This window comes from Pelophylax lessonae (assembly GCF_965119305.1).
Source record: "Pelophylax lessonae genome assembly, chromosome: 2".
In the NCBI taxonomy this organism is placed as follows: Eukaryota; Metazoa; Chordata; class Amphibia; order Anura; family Ranidae; genus Pelophylax; species Pelophylax lessonae.
Window position 1 is genome coordinate 544,574,156 of NC_138769.1, and position 23,595 is coordinate 544,597,750.

At 41.2% G+C, this 23,595-nt stretch overlaps 1 protein-coding gene across 1 annotated transcript in view; it reads right to left on the reverse strand.

The window, feature by feature from the left end:
- The window catches only part of NUFIP1 (nuclear FMR1 interacting protein 1), a 46,967-nt gene that overhangs the window by 11,751 nt on the left and 11,621 nt on the right, over positions 1 to 23,595 (reverse strand). Inside the window, exons 2-6 of the mRNA XM_082247256.1 lie at positions 13,554 to 13,627; positions 10,660 to 10,764; positions 6,917 to 6,979; positions 6,021 to 6,097; positions 4,395 to 4,487 (exon numbers count right to left, since the gene is read on the reverse strand). Coding sequence (XP_082103382.1) covers positions 4,395 to 4,487; positions 6,021 to 6,097; positions 6,917 to 6,979; positions 10,660 to 10,764; positions 13,554 to 13,627 — 412 coding nt within the window. The remainder of the gene's footprint in view (positions 1 to 4,394; positions 4,488 to 6,020; positions 6,098 to 6,916; positions 6,980 to 10,659; positions 10,765 to 13,553; positions 13,628 to 23,595) is intronic.

Genomic DNA, 23,595 nt, shown 5'->3' on the forward strand with positions numbered 1-23,595 from the left:
TTTTCTACACTTCGAACAATTGTGTAGCATACAATAGATCAGAATTATTCATCTCTGTACTCTGGGTAGGTGGCTCAGAAAGTATTGAAGCCAGTGGCCTAGTATAACATCCAGGCAATTAGCAATTTTAAAAAGAGGTCAGCAATGAAAGACTAAATATTTTTATTAAAGCCTTTGAAGCAGCATAGCTGAGCAGCAGTTCACTTAGTGCGTTTTTCTCTCCCCAATGGCACTAGGTGTCCAAGAAGAAAGCTATTGCAATATTAAGTGTGGTTCTAAGTATTAAACACACTGGGGTTTTCCCACTCCAAAAGCAATAGTTGTAACGGCTCGATCCAGCTTAGCCCTTGGTATTATTTTTCAATGCCAATAGTGACGATACATAGCAAGAAAGGAATCAACTTCCATGTTGTTTGTGCAGAACACTCAATGGCTTGTTACTCATGTATTTAAAGATCCCCATCTCTCAATCCTAACCACATGGGCTGGTTGGTGATATGGCAATAAGGTGGGTGGAAATGGACCAGATTGACGGCTCCTCTGACTCTCAAGTGTTCAGCAATACCTAACGTGTTGTGCAATCAGTTTACATACTTGTGTACATTCTAGGTGCACACTTTACTTTTTTAATGTATTTTGTTTCATGTATGTGCATGCACAGAGGTCATTTTAAAAACTTATTCTCTTTAAAGGGTAACTCCACTTTCATGGGGAAAAAATAGCAAATAAAGAAAAAACAATATAGCGAATACAATCGCGACACAAATCATACTGTAATTGATTATTAAAAATTACCCTTCCTTTTCAATCTGCAGCTTTTGTAATTTTTTGCAAATGTAATATGTCTACCTGGGGCTGTTCTGTACACAGAATGTGTACTGACCACACCTCAGAAACATAATTTCCTGCTTAGTGAGTAAAATTAAGTTTCAGCGTTGCTCAATATGCTAAAATTAAAATGAAATTAATATGAACAATTAATGTCTCCTCATTAATAAATATAGTACGTGCTGGTTTGTGTAAAAATTAGTGACAAAACTGTTAGTAAATTACTTTCCCAATGATAATTCAATATTAATACAGTCAATAAAACTCACATTCTATAAACTCATTATATACAAAATATTGTGCATCACAAAAAATATTAAATTTAAAGTGTCCAGTGCTTGAGTGATTAAATAAATCAATATATAAAAGTGCTCAGTGCCAGTCTCTGTAATCATAAATAAATAACTCCTCAGTGCTTGTCTTGTCCAAAAAAGACATCCAAAGTGCCAATGCTTCTAAAGTGCAATCAGGTGCTCCCCTACTCAAACAAATACTGTAAAAGAGCCTTATAAGATATTCCTCACTGGTTTGGGTCAGAGGTAATCACCAATAACAGCACCATGCATCATTATTGACCAAAGCACTCTCCAACTTAGATCATCCAGGATCGATTCCCCATGCGGGATTAACAAAGAGAGAGAATAGCCTTCATCGTGCAGTATGTTTAAACTTTTATATACACGCTAAAGCAGGTTACACTTACAGTGTTGTAGCAGAACAAACAGCGTTTGTATTTCCTAGTGCTGGACGCCAACAATGGCCGTGCGTTCCACCCACCTGAACCGGAAATGACATAGTACGCAAGTTAGACTGCTTGTCGCGTTTCGCTCTGCCAATCAGAGCATTCTCAAAAGCGAATGCGTCACACTCACGTACCACTATGTCATTAATTTACTCATCACAATCACCTGGAGAAACCGGAAGCCCTATGCCTCCATATTGGAACACCTCCTATTAACTACTTCCTTTTACTCCACCATCTTGGTGCACCTATATTACTACTTACAAAAGCGGAAGTGTTAATTTGTTACGGACTAATATATCAAAATAGAAATATATTTATAAATACAGGGTCATTTAGCCCTTCCAATCAATCAATTTAATAATCGATAAATCATATAAATTATATAAATGTCATTTATATAATTTAATAATAAATTGATTAGTCCGTAACAAATTAACACTTCCGCTTTTGTAAGTAGTAATATAGGTGCACCAAGATGGTGGAGTAAAAGGAAGTAGTTAATAGGAGGTGTTCCAATATGGAGGCATAGGGCTTCTGGTTTCTCGAGGTGATTGTGATGATGAGTAAATGAATGACATAGTGGTACGTGAGTGTGACGCATTCGCTTTTAAGAATGCTCTGATTGGCAGAGCGAAAAGCGTCAAGCCGTCTAACTTGCGTACTACGTCATTTCCAGTTTCCGGTTCAGGTGGGTGGAACGCACGGCCATTGTTGGTGTCCCGCACTAGGAAATACAAAACGCTGTTTGTTCTGCTACAACACTAAGTGTAAATTGTTTTAGCGTGTAAATAAAAGTTTGTTAATCCCGCATGGGGAAGCGATCCTGGATGATTTAAGTTGGAGAGTGCTTTGGTCAATATGATGCATGGTGCTGCTATTGGTGATTACCTCTGACCCAAACCAGTGAGGAATATCTTATAAGGCTCTTTTACAGTATTTGTTTGGTGAGTAGGGGACCGAGAGGGAAGCACCTGATTGCACTTTAGAAGCATCGGCACTTTGGATGTCTTTTTTGGACAAGACAAGCACTGAGCACTTTTTTCTGAGGAGTTATTTATTTATGGATTACAGAGACTGGCACTGAGCACTTTTATATGTTGATTTATTTAATCACTCAAGCACTGGGCACTTTAAATTGAATATTTTTTGTGATGCACAATATTTTGTATATAATTATGAGTTTATAGAATGTGATATTTATTGACTGTATTAATATTGAATTATCATTGGGAAAGTAATTTACTCACAGTTTTATCACTATAATTTTTACACAAACCAGCACGCATTATATTTATTAATGATGAGACATTAATTGTTCATATTAATATCACTCATTTAATTTTAGCATATTGAGCAGCGCTGATACTTAATTTTACTCACTATTTAAAAGGTGACCCCCCTTTTTATCAGCAGCAGCCATCTATTTATTATCTATTTATTATTTTCCTAAGTGCTGGCACTTTACATTTGATAATTTCCTGCTTGTGTGATTGGCTCACCAATTTCCCCAGAAGTCTGCACTAAGATACAAGTCAGATTTCTGGCATCCCCTGCAACAAAAATGTATTTTTTGATGATACTTCCAATAGGATCACGTCTAAAGGGATGCAGGCCCAGCAGCTTTCCTCATTAGAGCCCTGCAGCTGCCACAGCTGATAGAGAATTATGAAACCACTCCCTTTAGACCCACTCAGCACAGGAGAAGAGAAGAACAAACACAGATTTCTTCAGATTCACAAAAGGTAGAAATCTGCAACAAAGTTTGTTAAAATCCTTATAATGTACAGAGATCACCCAGATGGGAATGTTTATTTTTCTCAACAAAAGTGGAGTTCCGCTTTAAATTATTTGATTTTATTATTTAATAAACTTTAGTATGTTGTACATCAATATGTTGATATCAAAATGGGGCTTAAAAGCCTCCTCTATATAAGCATTGTGCAGATGACAGGTCCTCTTTATGGATCTATTTAACCCTGCAAGTTTCCTGTGCATTTTATATTGAGATGCAGAAAGTATTTGATCAGTTGTTTACATGGGCACAGCCTGCTGTGATGCTGTGATTTGGCAGCAATGAACATGGAAGGTTCTTTGCATGGAGAGGAGATTGGGTATCCGTTTTTTTTTTTTTTTTGGGGGGGGGGGGGGGCAGCAAAAAGCAGTGAGGGAGAGCAGGTGAGGTAATTAAAAGGGGGGCCATTGGAGGGCGATAAAGTCTCTATTGCAGGGATTCCCAAACTACGGCCCTCCAGCTGTTGCAGAACTACACATCCCATGAGGCATTGTAAAACTCTGACATTCACATACATGACTAGGCATGATGGGAATTGTAGTTCGTGAACAATTGGAGGGCCATAGTTTGGGAAACCCTGCTCTAATGCAAGGTATTACAGTGCATTAGGGCAGCCCATTTATTTTGGCACATCTTAATACATGGAAACGCAGAAGCAACCATTTTTTGCAATCAATGCATAGAAGGTGCTTTTCCCACTAATGTAACAGTACATGGGGGTAAACCAAAATATGTATAAATGTAAATGGGCCCACAAGACCTCCAGATCAACGAGGCAGTGTATGATCATAAAAAAATTAAGCTACATCTTTCTACACTATATGCCACTCCAAAAAAAACTTGATCAAACACTGAAGCAACATTTAAATGAAATAGCAATACAGGATATGGCGGGATAAAACATTTCCAGGCAGTATCAGCAAAAGATATGGTATCTTTTTTTTTTAATCACACTGCTTCAAGCCCTCACTCCCATAAGATTAGAGAATTGTAGCAATCACTGCAGCTGCTATCTAATTTAATACTAACCCAAACTCAGCTGTCTTCAGCACCTCTCCTCGCTCTTCTTTTTCTTTCTGGAGCTGACGTTTTCGTGCAATGTTCTGTAATGTCGGGTAGTTTCTGCAGTTAAACAAAAGAGTTATGCTAATGACTGAAGCATTTGGCTTTGGTGGAGAATACGACAGACACAATAAATGGACAATGTAAAAGTTACTGTTTCAAACCAATCTGCTGTGTTTTAATATCAATACTGTGGACTTAAAAGAAAATTAAACCATATTTCAAATGACACAATTATTTAAATCTGAAGCTTGGCCAAAAAACTATTTTTTTCTCTATAGCTTTAGTTACATTACTTGTACCTGTAATGAAGTACGTCTCATGATGTGCAGGCTGTTGGATTCTGTAGAAATTTTTACTGCAGGTCTGCCCTGTCCTCTAACTGCTGCTGAACTTACAGCACTGTGGAGGTAACACCCTCAGGTCCAGCTGCACCAAAAATCATAGGATGGGGACATGCCCCCTCCTCCTCCACTGAGATTGGTTCTCACCGATTACCGTCTGTAACATGATCTGTAAATGGGAGAGAGAATCCGGTGACTGATCAGACTCTCCTCCATTCACAGATCCTGTTACAGATGGCGTATTCAGTGAAATAACTTACTTTATTACAGGCAAATAATGTAACTAGAGCTGCAGAGGAAAAAAAAAAAAAAAAAAGTTTTAAACTAAACTTCTGCTTTAATAATATAAAAGAAAAAACTGTTGCATGGATATACCATGGAGTGGAATTTGTCAAGTATGTTAACAGAAACAGGTCACTTTCCATCAGATATTAAATAGCCTCCAAAAGTCATGGATTTACTCGTTTTTGTGTGCCCAGAATCCTGCTTTTGTTATCTTGGACAGCAGACTGACATTTCCTGCGTTAGATCTATCACTGCACTGGTGGCAGAGTCTACATTAAGTAGAATTCCTGCCTAACACTAACTAAGCCTAAATAGGTTTCCTCCCCCTTCCTGCTACCTATCCTGCTTAACCTGTGTAAACTTGCATTCATTTAGTCCAAGGGTGCTAAACCTAGTGGCCCTCTCGCTGTTGCCGAACTACCTTTCCCATCATGCCTCTGCAATTTTAACTATTTGAACTGGAAAAGCATTTTGATATACTTCCATAAATGTGCAGCTGTGTTAAATATAATCATTTTGCCTTTGCATATATTATTTATAATTGGAATATACCACTAGAATCAACTATTTTACTCAGTATCCAAACCTCTGTTATTAGTACTTAGCCAGATAGCTTTTGCCTTGCAAATCCTAGTTTTGAAGTTCCAACAAGGACACTACGTGCATTAAGTTTGTATGTTCTCCTAGTAATTACTCTACATGCTCTGGTTACCTAGTATAAGCCAATAACACTGGTCTTAGAAAATCATAAACCTATATACGCAAATAGTAACTTGGAAGAGAATCCTTATCGACATGGAAAGGGATTATACTAGCAGTAAAATAGTCAATAGTAATCAAATGTCATTTGGGAACATAAAAAATAGTATAAAAGGCTGATAAGTGGCATATTCTAAACTTCTGTTTGCTTGCGTTTTCAAAAAAAAGTCGCTAGGACACAAAAGTACTACATATGTTAACCTACTTTCTCCTCTCTTCTCTCCACTTGGCGATCTCTTCTGGTGTGTCGAGCTTAATTCGCTTGGCTCCAGGTCCATGCATCTAGAAAACAGATTTTGGAAGCTCATGAAATTTACATGTCTGCACTGAATCAGAGAAAGGTTATAAGCAATGACTCAAAAAGAAAAATTTGGTAGGGTTGATTAAAGTGCTTCTAAAGCTAAAACATTTTTTTACCGAATGCATTCCCTGCATTAAGATAAAAACGTTTTAGGGCTTGCTCTGCCCCAATCCCCCTCAAAACACTTAACTCACTTCTGTATCAAAACTGGGGGGGGCGCAGAATGTGAAACTCCAGTTTCTGGCCCTGGAATACAACCCCCTGCATCCAAATTTCTGACAACTGCCCACTGTCTGCAAAGGTTAACAAACATCCCACCACTTTGAAAAGTGGGGTGCACCATAACTGCTTCCAGACCACCCCACGCATATATACTGCGGCAAGGCAGCCCTTCAGCGCAAAATCACGTACCTGTTTTTTTTCCTAGGTCTGGGGCACGCATGCGTGCCTCCGCTGGCCCACCAATTAGCAGGTCTAGGGGAACCCAGTGATCATTCCCAAGAGAGGACGAACAGCAGTCTGCCTATGTGAACAAGGCAGATTGCCATTCTGTCAGAGGGGAAGGTGGAGATCCTGTGTTTCTGCTAAGCAGGAACACAGGTCTCTGTCTTCCCCCCAGTCAAAGGAACCCCCACACAGATATAACTGTGTACAACACAGAATAACTCATCAGTGTATACCCGGTCAACATATTCAGACTGTACCAAACACTCATTTTCTCTAGCAGATACGCCAAATGTCAGAACTCCATCCATAAGAGAAAAAAAAAAAAAAAAAGGACAGTTAAAGTTGTGACTTACATTTTTCCAGTGAAATTGCACCAGCTTCTCATGTGCGCTGAAACTGCAGCCCGCTTCCCGGCACTACTGACACAGAGAAAAGTGTACAAGGAAAAAGGTTACTTGGATGGCAGACCTGTATATTGTGTTCTGTCTCTTTCTGTACATTCTCTGAGATGCAAAAGTTTTCAAATACAGAACTTGTATGAATACAGAACTTGTATGAATACAGAATTTGTATGAATACCAACAGTGGGCTACCACGGCTGATCTCTGCTTCAAATGCTAGTTGTCTGACTGCCATTCTAATCCTGTGGCTAGAGTGCTTTTTGAATTCATATCCTGGAACAAATATGCAGATCCATAGTTCTGACTGACTTCACTGTGACTTAACTTTCACAATAAGAAGGAAAAGTGCAAAATCCAGGACTTTGTGTGTAAGAGCACTCTAGATTTTGATGTGGTATCATATTGAACATACATTGCTAAAAACAAGTAATTAGAAAAAAAATGTTTTTAAATTGATACATAGTGAGGCATATAAAATACAGCAAACGCATTGATCAATGTAAACCAATGTTGGATTATGTAATAATAAAAGATGGACAGCTTTTAAATGAAAGAATTCTTTACAACATATTTATAAAATTCTATTTAGCCAGTCTTGTTATCTAGACCTGACGTCCATTGCCTTTAAGCACTGAAGCTTTCTCAAGGATTCTATCCCAAGCCTTTGAACAGTGAGAGCAGCAGTAGAGAGAGGAGGTCATCCCTGTGCTGCCCCTGTAATCACATTTACTGCATTATGACTGATAACCCAGAGCTCTGCTAAACCCTCTTGCCTAAACCAAAGTATGTAAAACAGAATTGCAGAAAGCTTAGAGAACAAAACTTAAATATTTATACCAAAGGGGTCTATTTAAAAAAGTTTTACCCAGTTTAACACATTTTTCTTCAATTGGGTTCAACTGGAAAATGTGTGAATCCTGGGTGAAATTGTGTGAATATGAAGAAAAAATAATTATTAGAATCTTAACTGTATTTACGTACATTTATTGATTTTAATGACCTACTGGACAGAATAGCTTTTGTTTAATATCAGCCTGGAGTTCAGTGTTATTTCCAGATATAAAGCAGAATATTATTGCTGGAGCAGAAAAAGGAAGTTGTAAGATAAGTAAGGGCCTATTCACACTATGTACAGTGGCTGACATTTTATGCATGTGATCAACACAGTCTTTATGCAATGACACAAAGAAAACAACGTATTTCAATGTCCCCTGTTCACACTACTGTGCTGGTCTGATGTACAGGTCGAAAGAACGCAGGCATGTTGCATTTTTGCTGCTGTACGACAACTTGAATCATGTACACTCACAAAGTTTTTAGAAAAGTGTAAACAGTGCATCGCCCATCTTAAGACCCAGCAAAATAATCACCTGTCTGCAGGCTAAAACAGAGCAGTAGTGTGAATGTTATGTGGGCATGAGAATATAATGCCCACAGCATGGGATTGTGGTTGCCAATAGTTTATTAATTTTAAGTTATAGTTTTTCTTTATTCAGCCTAGTTTAGTACAGCCGCTTAGTTAATATGGGCAGTTTAAACCTAGGCGTGAGTCCTGTCAGGTTGGCGGGCGGGAAACTGAATTTGAAGCGGGAAAAATCACATGTAGGTAGGAGGGAAACACGTGAGTAGCCTGAGGGACGAGGTCACGTGCCTAGGGCTATATAAGAAGACACGCGGCATGGAGTTTTCAGTCAGTCCTGGAGCAGCTCGGCGAGCTCCCCTCCCTCCCTGTCGTGAGCACCATTATGTGGTTTGTCACCTTTGCATCAAAAGGGGACTTTTAATTGAAATTTTATTACGCTCAAGTTTTATGACTGAGCGGATGTTTTGAAATTTTTCTGGTTTTAATATTTATTCATATTGATTGTTATTATTATATTTATTATTTAATATTTATTTATTATTATACCAATAAAAGGTGCTGCGACCATTTCAACACCGAAAACAATTGTTGTGTTGTTATTTCTTATAACAAATTATATTGTTTAGAACAGTGCAACCTACAGTGCCTTGCGAAAGTATTCACCCCCTTAAACTTTGCAACCTTTTGCCACATTTCAGGCTTCAAAGATATAAAACTGTAATTTTGTGTGAAGAATCAACAACAAGTGGGACACAATCATGAAGTGGAACGAAATTTATTGGATATTTCAAACTTTGTTAAATAAAAAAACTGAAAAATTAAGCGTGCAAAATTATTCAGCCCCTTTACTTTCAGTGCAGCAAACTCTCTCCAGAAGTTCAATGAGGATCTCTGAATGATCCAAGGTTGACCTAAATGACTGATGATAAACAGAATCCACCTGTGTGTAATCAAGTCTCCGTATAAATGCACCTGCACTGTGATAGTCTCAGAGGTCCGTTTAAAGCGCAGAAAGCATAATGAAGAACAAGGAACACACCAGGCAGGTCCGAGATACTGTTGTGGAGAAGTTTAAAGCCAGATTTGGATACAAAAAGATTTCCCAAGCTTTAAACATCCCAAGGAGCACTGTGCAAGCGATAATATTGAAATAGGAGTATCAGACCACTGCAAATCTATGAAGACCTGGCCGTCCCTCTAAACTTTCAGCTCATACAAGGAGAAGACTGATCAGAGATGCAGCCAAGAGGCCCATGATCACTCTGGATGAACTGCAGAGATCTACAGCTGAGGTGGGAGACTCTGTCCATAGGACAACAATCAGTCGTATACTGCACAAATCTGGCCTTTATGGAAGAGTGGCAAGAAGAAAACAATTTCTTAAAGATATCCATAAAAAGTGTCGTTTCAAGTTTGCCAGAAGCCACCTGGGAGACACACCAAACATGTGGAAGAAGGTGCTCTGGTCAGATGAAACCAAAATCAAACTTTTTGGCAACAATGCAAAACGTTATATTTGGCGTAAAAGCAACACAGCCCATCACCCTGAACACACCATCCCCACTGTCAAACATGGTGGTGGCAACATCATGGTTTGGGCCTGCTTTTCTTCAGCAGGGACAGGTTAAAATTGATGGGAAGATGGATGGAGCCAAATACAGGACCATTCTGAAAGAAAACCTGATGGAGTCTGCAAAAGACCTGAGACTGGGACGGAGATTGGTCTTCCAACAAGACAATGATCCAAAACATAAAGCAAAATCTACAATGGAATGGTTCATAAATAAACATATCCAGGTGTAAGAATGGCCAAGTCAAAGTCCAGACCTGAATCCAATCGAGAATCTGTGGAAAGAACTGAAAACTGCTGTTCACAAACGCTCTCCATCCAACCTCACTGAGCTTGAGCTGTTTTGCAAGGAGGAATGGGCAAATATTTTAGTCTCTCGATGTGCAAAACTGATAGAGACATACCCCAAGCGACTTACAGCTGTAATCGCAGCAAAAGGTGGCGCTACAAAGTATTAACTTAAGGGGGCTGAATAATTTTGCACGCCCAATTTTTCAGTTTTTTTATTTCTTAAAAATTTTTTAAATATCCAATAAATTTAGTTCCACTTCATGATTGTGTCCCACTTGTTGTGATTCTTCACAAAAAAATTACAGTTTTATATCTTTATGCTTGAAGCCTGAAATGTGGCAAAAGGTCGAAAAGTTCAAGGGGGCCGAATACTTTCGCAAGGCACTGTACATTCCCATGGAAGTTAGGCTTTTCCCAGAGCTGCCAGGCTGCTATAAAATGTAACATTAAATGTACCATGTTTGATCTTACCTTCACATGTTGCGAGATATGTTCATCGTGCTTTTCTTGATTGCAAAAGCCACGGTCACATGTATCACAGTAATGTGTGTAAACTGGTTCTTTTTTCTGTTTTCTCTGAAAGTATAAAGCAAGCACAAAATATTTGTGACTTTCTCATACAAAAGCACTGTCAAATGGCTTAACATGCATGCAAATCCTAAAGCGTCTGTTTTTGCAAAAAAAAAAAAAACACATTGATCCTGTTCCTCTAAAGCAGGGGTCTTCAAACTACGGCCCTCCAGCTGTTCAGGCACTACAATTCCCATCATGCCTAGTCATGTCTGTGAATGTCAGGGTTTTACAATGCCTCATGGGATGTGTAGTTCTGCAACAGCTGGAGGGCCGTAGTTTGAGGATCCCTGCTCTAAAGCATTTTATACTGCACAGTGCTTTAGCTGTGTAATTTGGCCCCTTCTATCACCTAAAAAACCTGGGTGATCCTGCCAGTTTCTGCCCTCCCTCAAACTGACCACAGTGTATCATGGCTGCCGAGCCCTGGGTCTCTGTCATCCGCAGCCCTGCTCTCCTGCATCTGCTCTGTCCTCCTCCCCTCCCTGCCTGTCAGCTCCCGTGTCACAGCCCCTCCTGCTTCTCAAATAACTGTTGATATGTTATATAATCCTGTTTGTCTCCTAAGTCCGTGCACCTTCTTTCTCTGTTTTATAATAAAAAAAATAAAAATAAAAATGCTGTATATACCTGATTTCAGTGTACTGCTCAGCAATCACATGACCAGTTGTTTGTCTGTCTGTCTCGGTCTCTCTCTACTCCCCAGTGACGTCAGCAGGGGAATCTTGGCTCTTCCCCCTGCAGCTGTCAGAAGGGGAGAGGAGAGAGGAGAGAGCCAGTCAGTCACATGATCACCAAGCAGCACACTGAAATCAGGTGTGATTTTTATACAGCATTTTTTTTAAAAATATATAAACACAGAGGTACACAGGCTTAGGATACAAACAGGATTATACAAAATCCTGCAAGTGGCTTAAAAACCACTTTAACTAAAAAGGGAAAACTATTTTTCTCATTCTGAACGAGTAAGGAAAAGCTATAAACTCCTCAGGTTATTTTTTGTGCCATCTGTGTCTAATTGGGGAGATTTCTCTTCACTTCTTGTCCCATAGCTAAAACAGCAAGTGAGAGAAAATTCCTCCAAAGGGACATTGCCTGGTTGCCACCAGGCTCACCAAAATTAGCATGATAATGGTAAACAGAACAAATAGAAAGGGTGAACCGAACCTCCCCTAAGGAGGCACAGACAGCATTAAAAATCTGACAGGTGTTTTAATTCCTCTCCACTCTAATCAAAACTAAAACAAAAATGTGCCTAAAAATGCAACTATTTTTTTTTTTACTGCTTCTGTTAAAAAAAATATTCTTTTAAACTAAGTAGGGTTATGTGCTGTGATGAAAAGACTCCTGTGCACATGCGCGGGAGTGATGTCATTGTGGCCTATTTAGGAAGCCAAATGGAGGCAACACCAAATGAACACCAGTAAAAGATGACAAAGTTAATCAGGAGCTTTTGCCCACTCCCAGTATGGCCCAACCCTGATACTAATGAATAAGGTATGGCAGGAAATGAAACACATAATGAAATATGAAGGGGTCTCTGAATATGTACCACTTTGGGGAATAGACATTAGGAAAAGATGAGAGCGCTCTGGACCAGCTGAAGCACTAACAGTGCAGAGCTGGAGGGAATCGTTTGACAGGCTGAGCATACTAGCACATTATGGCATAGAGCTCCTGAAAACACATTAAAAATAATAATTATATATATCTTGCAGAGTTTATACACTCACCAAAATCATATCTGCAAGTTTAAAAGAAATGGGCAGGAGAGATCTGGATGCTGCCAGCCTCCTAAAAACAGATAATGCACTTCAAGTCCTTCCAAAATCTTTTAGATATCTAGCAACTATGGAAGATTCTCCAAAGTACACTAAGGTTTACTTTAAAATACCAAGTCATGGGTCTGAAAGCACAGACATGACGGAGATCAACACCAATGACTATTGGAGACATGACATCAGCTGCAGGAGGTGTAACAGCTCCCAGGCTGGTAAGGCTTGATGAGACCTATACTGCTGATGCATCAATGGCATGATAGTCTGTACCTATTGTATGTAGGGAGACTTGTTAACCACTTCCCAGCCGCCAGCAGTACATATACTGCGGCAGGTCGGCTTTGCTCCTATGTGCCTCCTATATAGGAACACAAGTCCCTGTGTTCATTCCATAAGTCCTTCCCCTACAGTTAGAAAGCACCCCCTAGGGGGCACATTGAACACTTTGATCGCCCCTGGTGTTAACCCCTTCCCTGCCAGTGTCATTAGTACAGTAACAGTGCATATTTTTAGCACTGATTACTGTAGTAATGTCACTGGTCCCCCCAAAAAAGTGTAAAAAATGTCAGTTAGGTGTGCGATCTGTCCACCGCAATGTTGCAAACTGATCGCCGCCAATACTAGTAAAAAAATAAACTTTCCCCTAGTTTGTAGATAACTTTTGCGCAAACCAATCAATATACTCTTATTGGAATTTTACCAAAAATATGTAGCAGGATACATATTGGCCTAAAATGATGAAAAAAAATTAGATTTTTATTTTTTTTTCATTGGGAATGTTATAGCAGAAAGTAAAACATTTTTTCCCCAGAATGGTCACTTTTTTTTTTGTTTGTTTAAAGCGCAAAAAAAAAAAAAAAAAAACTGTGGAACCAGATTGCTATATGCAAAACCACTACTTATTACCCATGCAAGGTCTTTGTATCAGCCTTTTCCTTTTCTTGTGTGCAGAAAACATCTCCGTGGAAGACCACTGTGAAATGTGTATACAGTTTAGTTAGTATTACTGTTTAATACCTTATGCCCTTTGTTTCCATAACAACCATTTTCGAATTGCATGTGGCTTCCATGACCATACTGCTTAGGCCCACCTGTAAGAGAAATTGGATCTATGTAAGGTTGATAAATTACATTAGTTATCTAATGCTCTTATACACTTCACAAACTCCAAGTCACTTGTTTCCATAGTAACCAATTCCTATCCAATCACAAAAAGAATTGTGGATATAGAAGTGTTGTGATCCACATGACACTTCTCATTAGAACTGCTACAATAATTTGGATGACATTTTAATCCACAGATCTCTTGGATAATACTAGATATGTCATCAACAGAACAGCGTGCGTTTGACATACAATATGCATATGCTGCTGAAGTCAAATTAAGAAGAGCTTGCAGAACTTGGATACCAAATCCATAAACATTACAAGCTCCACCAGCCTTAATTAATCATGTGTTTTGCTGCCAGGCTGAACAACTAAACTATACATTCTCTGGGTAATACTTTGAGCTGGAAAACGAATTTCTAACCAATATATTTGATTTATATATTCCCTCACATAACAATACTAAAATTTTTTACTACAATATATTCTTGCACCCTTAACCTCCCTGGCGGTCGGATTATGTAAGTATTTTTGAATGTCAAAGCGCTACATTGTTTTGCATAGAAATCTGTTTTATATTGTAGGCCTGTAATTCTTAGGAATAACTCACTTAAATCTGTCCAAACAAGAGTCTAGTAGACATCCTGGGTAAGATTAAGTTTGAAACACGAAATCAAAAATTATAACATTACATTATAATGTAATCAAACCAAAAACACTGAAATTTGTCCAAACAAGGGTGCAGTATTACTAGACACTGCATATTGGTTCAGTAAACATCCCGGGTATGAAAAGTTTTGAAAAATGGAATTGCACAAAGTCCGACGTCACAATCGGGACAATAGAACCTGGTTTCCTTTCGGATTTTCTTTCCACTGTCATCTCGCTTCGAGCAACAAATCACGCACATCCTTGTAGGTGCTGACATTTTCTCGGTTGGTGGGATGTAGTCCACAAAGTGACGACCAGTCAGGCGTTCCCAGTTGACAATGCCAACAGCACGACGTCCAGCTGTATTCACAGCCATTGATGGGGTTTGGTGGTTCACAAAGATCCGTTCGGCAACTTTCCAAAAGAAGTCAGAATGAATAACAGGCTGTCGCTTTTTTTTTTTTTTTTTTTTTGAGCAGAATGTAAGCATTCCACAAGCATTGCTCAAGAAGATGTCTGAAAATCTTCTTGTAGTACTTCTTTTGCGGTTTCCTGATTGCTGGGTAGAATGTCATTGCTTGGTCGTCTGTCAACACTTCCCATGGTGTTAATGTAGTCTATCACTACTTGTGGCTTCACAATTTCTTTCCCACCTTTGGTGCGTACCATATCAGTGGAGGTGTTATGAACGGTACTTATTAGGCACACATCTTTCTTGTCACGCCATCGCTGTGCCATCATTTTGCCCATCTGCCAGGCAACCATTTCTCTAGTCTTCAGCTTCTTCTTGCCAAACATTGGCGGCATGTCGCGCTGGTTAGCCCTGACGGTTCCATCCGTTTTGTTTTGCAGAAGAAACTCAAAGTTCAGAAGATGTATAAAAGTGGTCATTTGTTACACAATAGCCCTGATTTAGCAATGGCTCAATGAGTGAAAGAACGTAAGATGTTGCCATTCCATAGTTGCTGTATTTTGGATTGAATTTTGTTCCTTTTCCAGTGTATATGACTGAATCCCAAATGTAGCCAGTTGACGGTTTGCATAGCATGTAGGATTTTACGCCAAATCATGCTCTTTTTGATCCAATGTATTGTACCAAGCTGAGCCTTTCCTTGTAGGCCATTAGACTTTCATCTATGTTGATATCTCTTTCTGGCACATAGCTCAGTTGCAAATACTTTAGAATCATTTGAGATACTTCCCAAATTTTCCTTTAGCCCCGGTTCACACTTATGCGATGCGGGAAGGCTGCGAATTCGCAGCCTGTTCCCGCATCGCAAACGCACCCCCGGCAGTTCACACTGCCATATGCGATACGCTGGGGGTGTCAATGTAATCTAAACGACACCCCCAGTTTGATCGCATATCGCAGTGCGATCTTGCAGTTTGCACAGGATCAGATCGCACAAGTGTGAACCGCTGTGCGATCCGATCCTGATGCGGCTGCAAAAAAGGGTCCTGTGCGTCTTTGCTGCGGGTGCGGTGCGAATTTAGCCATACAACGTGTACGGCTGTGTGGTGCGAGTTTAGCCAATCGCATGTAATGAAGGAGCAGTGCGCTCCGACATTACATGCGAACGCCGCAGCCGCATGAATGTGAACCAGCTCTTAGGCTACGTTCACATCTTGGCGTTGCTATTACAAGCGCTTTTATGGGCGTTTTTTCAGGCATTTTTATGGGCGTTTTTAGATTGACTAGAGACCAATGGAAAACGCCTGTAATCTGCCAAAAAGAAGCTCATGTACTTTTTTGAGCTCCAGCCGACCATTACTCCGCCCTGCTCCGCCCATTGTCTCTCCATTGAATCTATTTACAAAACATTACAGCCTGATCCCGCCCCTGATGCAGCCAGGAGAGACAATGGGCGGAGTAATGGTCGGCTGGAGACTAGAGGCAGAGCTGGGAGGGCTGGATTGCATCGGGCTGGAGGGGCGGATTTCCGATCACAGCCGAAAGCAAAACGGAAGTGTTGGCTGCCAGCACTGCGAGTCCTCCTCCTCCCCCCGAGTCCCGACTTCTCCCTGCCTCCCTGCCTATGCTAAATATCGTGTCTTCGGCGACATGAATATCGCCCACACCCGCAGAACGATAGTCGATATCATATCAACTATCGTTCAGCCCTAGTGCCAAGTAATGTATTAGTTGTCCAATACCACTTCTGCAGGGGTTCGTGGGGAATCACAGGGACAATGTAAGTAATCACTACAGGGTAATCCCAAGTGTGGCTCTGGGTTACCGCTTTTGGTACTGAAAATTAAACCCGAGCCACACTCTGGATTACTGCCAGGGAGGTTAAAAGAAATGCATAGGTTTAAATACAAGAAAGACATTTCCATTACATTCTATGCCATGATAAGCAGGGCATGCATCCTCACATATAACCAGTGGAGTGGCCTTGTGATACACAGACATGAAAGAAATCCCCCTACATAAGTTGTACCTAATTACAGCCATTTTCCCCTACATCCATTTAAAGTGCAGAATTTACACAGGATCTCTCAGCTTTGAACAGCAGAGGGAGGACAGCTGAAGTTACATCAGTGAGGAGACCTCTGAGAGCTGACTGAAGAAAATTAACAGAGGATGTCACTCTGCTGGGGCTCCCTACCAATCACCATTTTTCTCTTGGTGTCAGGAAAACTCATAAGAAGTTACTCATGCTCATAGCAGATGAATGAGGCAATAGACAAAAATGACATTTAGTGCTCTGGGTTAAGACAAGCGCACACTATGGAGGGATATACTTTGTTTATATTTCATGTCTGAGGAACACAAAGTGGTACATAATTGTTAAGTGGAAGGAAAATTATAAATGGTTTTCAAATATTTTTACAAATAAATATGTGGCTTGCATTTGTATTCAGTCCCCCTCCCCCAGTCAATACTTTACAGAACCACCTTTTGCTGCAATTACAGCTGAAGGCCTTTTTGGGCATGTCCCTACTAGTTTTGCACATCTAAAGAGTGCAAAATAGCTCAAGCTCTGTCAGAATGGATGGAGAGCATTTGTGAACAGCAAATTTCAAGTCTTGCCACAGATTCTCAATTGGATTTAGGTCTAGGCTGACTGGGCCTATCTAACACATGAATAATCTGATCTAAATCATTTTATTGTAGCTTTGGCTGTATTTTTAGGGTTGTTGTCCTGCTGGAAGGTAAACCTCTGCCCCAGTTTTTGCAGACTATAACAAGTTGTCTTCTAAGATTGCCCTGTATTTGGCTCCATCCATCTTCTCATTAACCCTGACCAACTTCCCTGTCCCTAATGAAGAAAAGCATCCCCACAACATAATGCTGCCGCCACCAGGTTTCACTGTGGGTATGGTGTGTCCAGAGTAATGTACATTGTATGTAAAATTAGGTTGCAGTGCTCAAATAATGATTTAAAGTGACAAATAATCCAAAATACTGATGTGAAAAGAGGGTGTGTATGACAATTCAGTCCGTAGCAACATATAAAGTCCTTTAAATAAATCCACAGATGTGTGCTGATATTCAGTGCCAATAAAGTTAAAACAGACACTTTTCACATCAGTATTTTGGATGGTCACTTTAAATCATTATTTGAGCGCTGCAACCTCATGTGTTGCGTTATGTTGGCGTTTGTATATTCACACTGTTTGCAAGCTGCTATTTTATTTTGAGGCGCTGACATTTATTTTACTTTATTTAATGTGCAGTGTATGTTTTCCACTACACATAGCATTTTGCTTTTAGGCCAAAAAATGTTACATTTTGTTCTCATCTGACCAGAGCACCTTCTTCCACGTGTTTGCTGTCCCCCTACATGGTTTCTTGCAAACAGGAAATCTTATGGCTTTCTTTCAACAATGGCTTTCTTCTTGCCACTCTTCCTTAAAGGCCAGGATTTGTGGAGTGCACGACTAGTAGTTGTCCTGTGGACAGATTTTCCCACCAGAGTTGTAGATCTCTGCAGCTACAGAGTTACCATGGGCCTCTTGGCCGCTTCTCTGATTAATGCCTGGCCTGTCAGTTTAGGTGGACGCCCAGGTCTTGGTAGGTTTGCAGTTGTGCCATGCTCTTTACATTTTTGGATGATGGATTGAATAGTGCTCTGTAAGATGTTCAAAGCTTGGGATATTTTTTTATATTTCAATATTTTTTTATTGAATTAGACAATGCCGGAATAAGGCACAATTTTTGATCAATAGTGCAAACAGGTATAAAACCAAATACAAGTACAGGAATGTATTTCCTTCAACTAGTCGTAAACATAGAATCTCCTAACAGTAAACCGGGAAATCCCAGCATGGAGTAATCGATAGAATTATCAGTAAGGGTAACAAGACAATATATAAAAGAATAGGAGAACAAAAAAAGGGTAAAAAGCGCAACACCCTTGTACATTCCTATATGTATTGTCAATATAGAACTATATGTTCAAATCAAAATATATTGTAATTATTGAAGAAATCAGAGAAGTAAAGAAAGGAAAAAAATGTAAGAAAGCGAAAAAAGGTAGGGAAAGGGGAGTAGATCAGGGAAAAGAAAAAGTCAAAATTTCGTTAGGGTACGGTTAAATAACGTATCCATAGATCCCATGTCGCATCGAGTTTCTTGGTGGAATTGCGGAGAATACAGGCAAGTCCATCATTAACCATTATCCAGTTAAGTTTATTCTTCACGTACTCAAGAGGAACCATTGACTGCTTCCAAAATTTAGCAATAGTTATTCTGGCTGCTAAAAATATATAGTGAATGAGTTTTGTAGATTTTTTGAGAACCTCCTCGGGAAGTTTTTGAAAAAAACGCTGGTTCCGGAGATCTACAGATATTCATCCCTGTCACTGAGTGCATAAGAATAAATACGCAAATCCGGAATCCAGTGACTAACAGAAATTGCCACCAGACATGATACATTGTACCCATCTAGCCACAACACCTAAAGCAAATGGGGGATGCAGATGGATGCATCTTCGCAACTCGGATGCAACGTCGCAACTCTGATCAGGACTAGATACCAACGTAGGAGTGTTTTATAATTTGCATCAATTAATGTGTTAATGCATAGGCAATATCTTGCCAGTCAGATAATTCAAAAGTGGTATTCAAATCCTGTTCCCATTGAGACATATAAGGGAGTTTGATGGTCGGATAAGTAAGAGTGGCATATACCGTAGATAACCATCCCCGTAAGAAGTTCTTTGTTTGACAAGATAATTCAAAACTTGTAAGTGTAAATAAAGGGTCTCTTTAGTAAGTGGAGTTTAGATCGTATAAAAGAAATAAGCTGATTGTGTCTGAATAATTCACTTGAAGGCATTTGTTACGTATCTTTAAAGTATTGTAAAGTGAGTGGTTGTTCACCTAAAAAGCCCTTTATTAAGCCACCAAAAAATAAATGGCATTCGAGTCATTCCGGGAGGGAACTCAGGTTTACAAAACGGGGGCTAGTGGGGTATGTGGAGATGACAGGTTTGGTGATAATGGTGGAAGCTATCTGAACCCAACAGAGGCCCTGTGATAGATTTGCGGCTTTTCTCCACCACCACAGAGATCTTTTTACTCCGGCTGCGGTCCCAAGCTTCCAATGAATAGCTGCAAGGGACGAAATGCAGACCAGCCCACTGAACTGCTGGGATGGCCGCTGTTAGTAACCCCAGTATAGACATGGACTGTCTGACTGAGATTGCTTGGTTGGTTTGTAACTGTCCTACCGCTTTGTTTATCTTCTGTTTCTTGTCCAGAGGTAGGAAGACTTTTTGGACTGTGGAGTCCCATCTCGTACCCCAAGAACAATATCCTTTGTGTTGGTAATAAGGAGGATTTTTCTAGATTCAGTAGCCAACCTAGACTTTCCAGAATTCGTGTTGCATCCCGGAGGTCATTGGACAATTGTTCTTGGGAATGGACGAACAGTAGCAGGTCGTCTAAGTACGCAATGATCGACAACCCCTGTAGCCGCATGAATGCCAAGGTCTCTGCCATGACCTTGGTGAATATTCGGGGGGAGGAGGAGAGGCCAAATGGGAGGGCTTGAAATTGCCAGTGTTGAATGTCCTGTTCTTACGGCTAACCTCAGGAACTTTTGGCTTTTCTCTGCAATGGGACTGTGCAGGTAGGCATCCTTGAGGTCTATTGAGGCCATTTAACACTGTGGGGGTAGGATAGTCCTTATCGAATAGATAGAGTCCATCCTGAACCTCCTGTATCTGATTGAACAATTCAGGGGTTTTAGGTTTAGGATTAACCGGTGACGAAAATGTGGGAGTAAAACCCTTCTCCCACTTCCCCTGGTGAAACCCTCCTGATGACCTTCTGTTTCTTTAGGTCCTTGAGGGAGGAGAGTATGGCCATGGCCTTCTTTTTGCCCTTTGGTAGATGGGTAATTAACATTCTGGAAGTAGGGGGGCTTGAGAACTCCAGCTGATAACCCTGTCTTATGATCTGCAGGATAAAGGGGCTGGAGGTGATCTCTTCCCACCGTGGGAGAAAAGCCCCCAGTCTTCCTCGCACTGTGGTGAGGTTGTCATTGTGACTTCCTGGGCTGTTCAGAAGGGCGAAAAATAGCCCCCACACGGCCCTTTCCTTTTTGACTCCATGATTTCCTCTGCCCTTCAGATTTTCTTGGAGCTGAAAAAAGTTCTTTTGGGGATAAGACCTTCTATTGAACCCCGTATTTTTCCCCTGTTTTACTGGAAAGGATTTCTTACGATCTGCCGTTTGATCTAGGATGGTCTCTAACCCTGGACCAAATAGGTGGTCCCCTGTAAATGGGATCCCACACAGCTTGTATCCCCATATCCTCGAAAGCCAAATCCGTATGCCTGGAGACTCGTGAAAAGGCTGCGTCCAGTTTAGGTGATTTGCTCCAGACCGCCGAATCATCCTCAGAAAAAGGAAATCTTCTCTTTAGAGCCCCTGAAAATAAGGGTTTCCTTTCTGGGTCCTGCCATTCTCCCTTTACAGTGTCTATTAGGACCTCGTGTACTGGAAAAACCTTTTTCTTAGGTTTGCCCAGACCCGCATATAGCTGATCATGTAGGGATAAAGCTCTCTTTTCTTCTTGGATTCCCAGAGTAGTGTGGATAGCCGCTAAAAGGCCCTCCACCTCTTCCAGAGACAGCTTGTACCTAGAGGTTCTGTTAGATTCCCCATCCGACCCCTCTGCCTCAGATTCCCCTTGGGAATTGGGGGGGGGGGTGTGTGCTATCGCACTCTGCCCCCTGACGTCCAGAAACCGCAGGTACCTCCCCACTTGTCGAAGGTAGTACCTGCGGTGTTGGAGCAATTTCCTGCAGTGCCGACTGGGGGGAACTCTGCGGAAGCTGGATATTAGCAAACAAATCCTTAAAGGACTGGAAAGTTCTAGTAAGCTCCTTGACAGATGTGGCCAAGTCTGCATTTTTACTTTCAGTATGCTCTCCGACTAAACTATCAAGACACTCAATGCATAAAGGTTTAGTCCAGGATCCCCCCATGTTTTCTTTGCAGGAAGGGCATCTCTTCTTAGCAATATGGGCTGTTTTTGTTTTCTCAGAGGTGTTCTGAAATTTTAACATAAAAAAAACATAGTAAAAACATACTCCTACTAGTGCCCCCAGCCCGCACATCTTGCCCCAACAGAGGGTGTTACTAGGGACGACCATCACCAAAAGATCCCACAGTGTGACCCTCAAGCCTCCCTGATCCCCTTAAAGAGCCTCTAGGGGAAAGGAAAATGGAGCTAGTGGGAGGAAGATAAGGGAGTACCTCCCCAGGTCTCCTTACCTTATGGTGGCTGGTGCTGTTCTCCCCCGGAGCAGTCCCTGAGACCTGTGCCTCAGACATGGCTCCTGGAGTGGCTCACGAACTCTTTCAGGCAGCTGTCCCCCAGCAGTTTGAATGCACCAGTCTTCATATGTGGCCCGCTCACCGCCGCGACCCGGAAGTCGCGGTTGCCGCCGGAAGTGCCCGCCCCTACCGGAAGTGACGTCCCCCGTCATCCGGCAAGGTTGCTCCGTACAGCGAGGGGCAGTGCAAAATCGTCGGAGGCTCTCCCCGAGTGTGGAGAGCAGGCCCCCTAGCCTGAGCGCCCCCCTGAGCGGGGCTGGGGTGATACATTTCTTGCGGCCGACAGGTAATCGGGTCCCCCCCGGTGCTGTTCTTCTGGCCGCTTCTGAGAGTACCTGGATCTCTTTTAGCTTCAGTTTCCCAACCTCAGCTATGGCTCCTCTTTGGACGGTGTCTCCCCGCTGGAGGAAACACCAGAACTGAGGCAGCCAGCTGGAAGGAGGCTTAAATCAATTAGATTGGGGCGGTGTTTCCTATGAAGGGAGGAGCCAGGTTCTCTCAGAAGCGCCTGTCCTGAAAGACAAGGGAAAATACAAGTATTCTTTGATCTTGAGAACAAGGCCTTACCTTAGCCCTTGCTATATTTCTTAGAAAGCTTCAGAGACTCCACTGTGTACAGAGAAACCAGTAAGACACAGGAAGGAGTTTACCAGCTGACCTCATTAGCACATCTTCACCCATCAACTACGTTTTCAGAGCATCCCCAGTATTTCTCTACGAGCGCATTTGCCTGGCTTCCCCAGCCTTCCTCCAGACGACATCAGGCTGCATGCTAAACTCCCTGGGGCTGCATGTAGACCACAGGACACCACTGATGTAGTGCAGGTGGCCTGCCAGATTGGATACAGAGTGATTGTATAGATGGTGTATCCTCCAATTTTATAGTTTTGGTAAATCTACAGTAGATTGTACAGAGTATGACCACATTTGTACAACAATGTGGGTGGTGTTGGACGTCCCCTCCTGCCACTTCTGAAAGCCATGAGAAAGGCAGCCGCTGGCTGAAGAAAAAGATACAAGGGATATGGCTGATATCTTCAACCATAACCCCGGTAAACCACTTCAAAGCTGCAATGTATAGAATTATTCATACGTATTGTGGTCTTGAAATGGCTAAATATGCCCAGTGATTTGACTGGCCTCAGGTGATATACATGGAGATTAATCAAATGCTCCTACATAAGATGTACCTGTTTATCTGTAGTCTTCTCTTTAGCTTTTCAAAGTCCATAATTTAGACAACCTGTCTGAGCTTTGAGAAAAAAAAAAAAGGGGGCAGACAGCTGAAGTTACACTCTGCAGAGCTCAATAACAACTCAGAGTTGATTGGAGAAAAGGGACACATCCCTTCACACAAGAACAGAGCTGATGTTGTCAATCTGCTGGAGGTCCCTCCCTTGTCACAATATTTCTCTTGGTCTCAGAAGAACTTGACAAAAGTGACTCATGCTGATAAGAGGAATGAAGCAACAGACAGAAATGACACTTGGGGCTCTTAAATGAGAC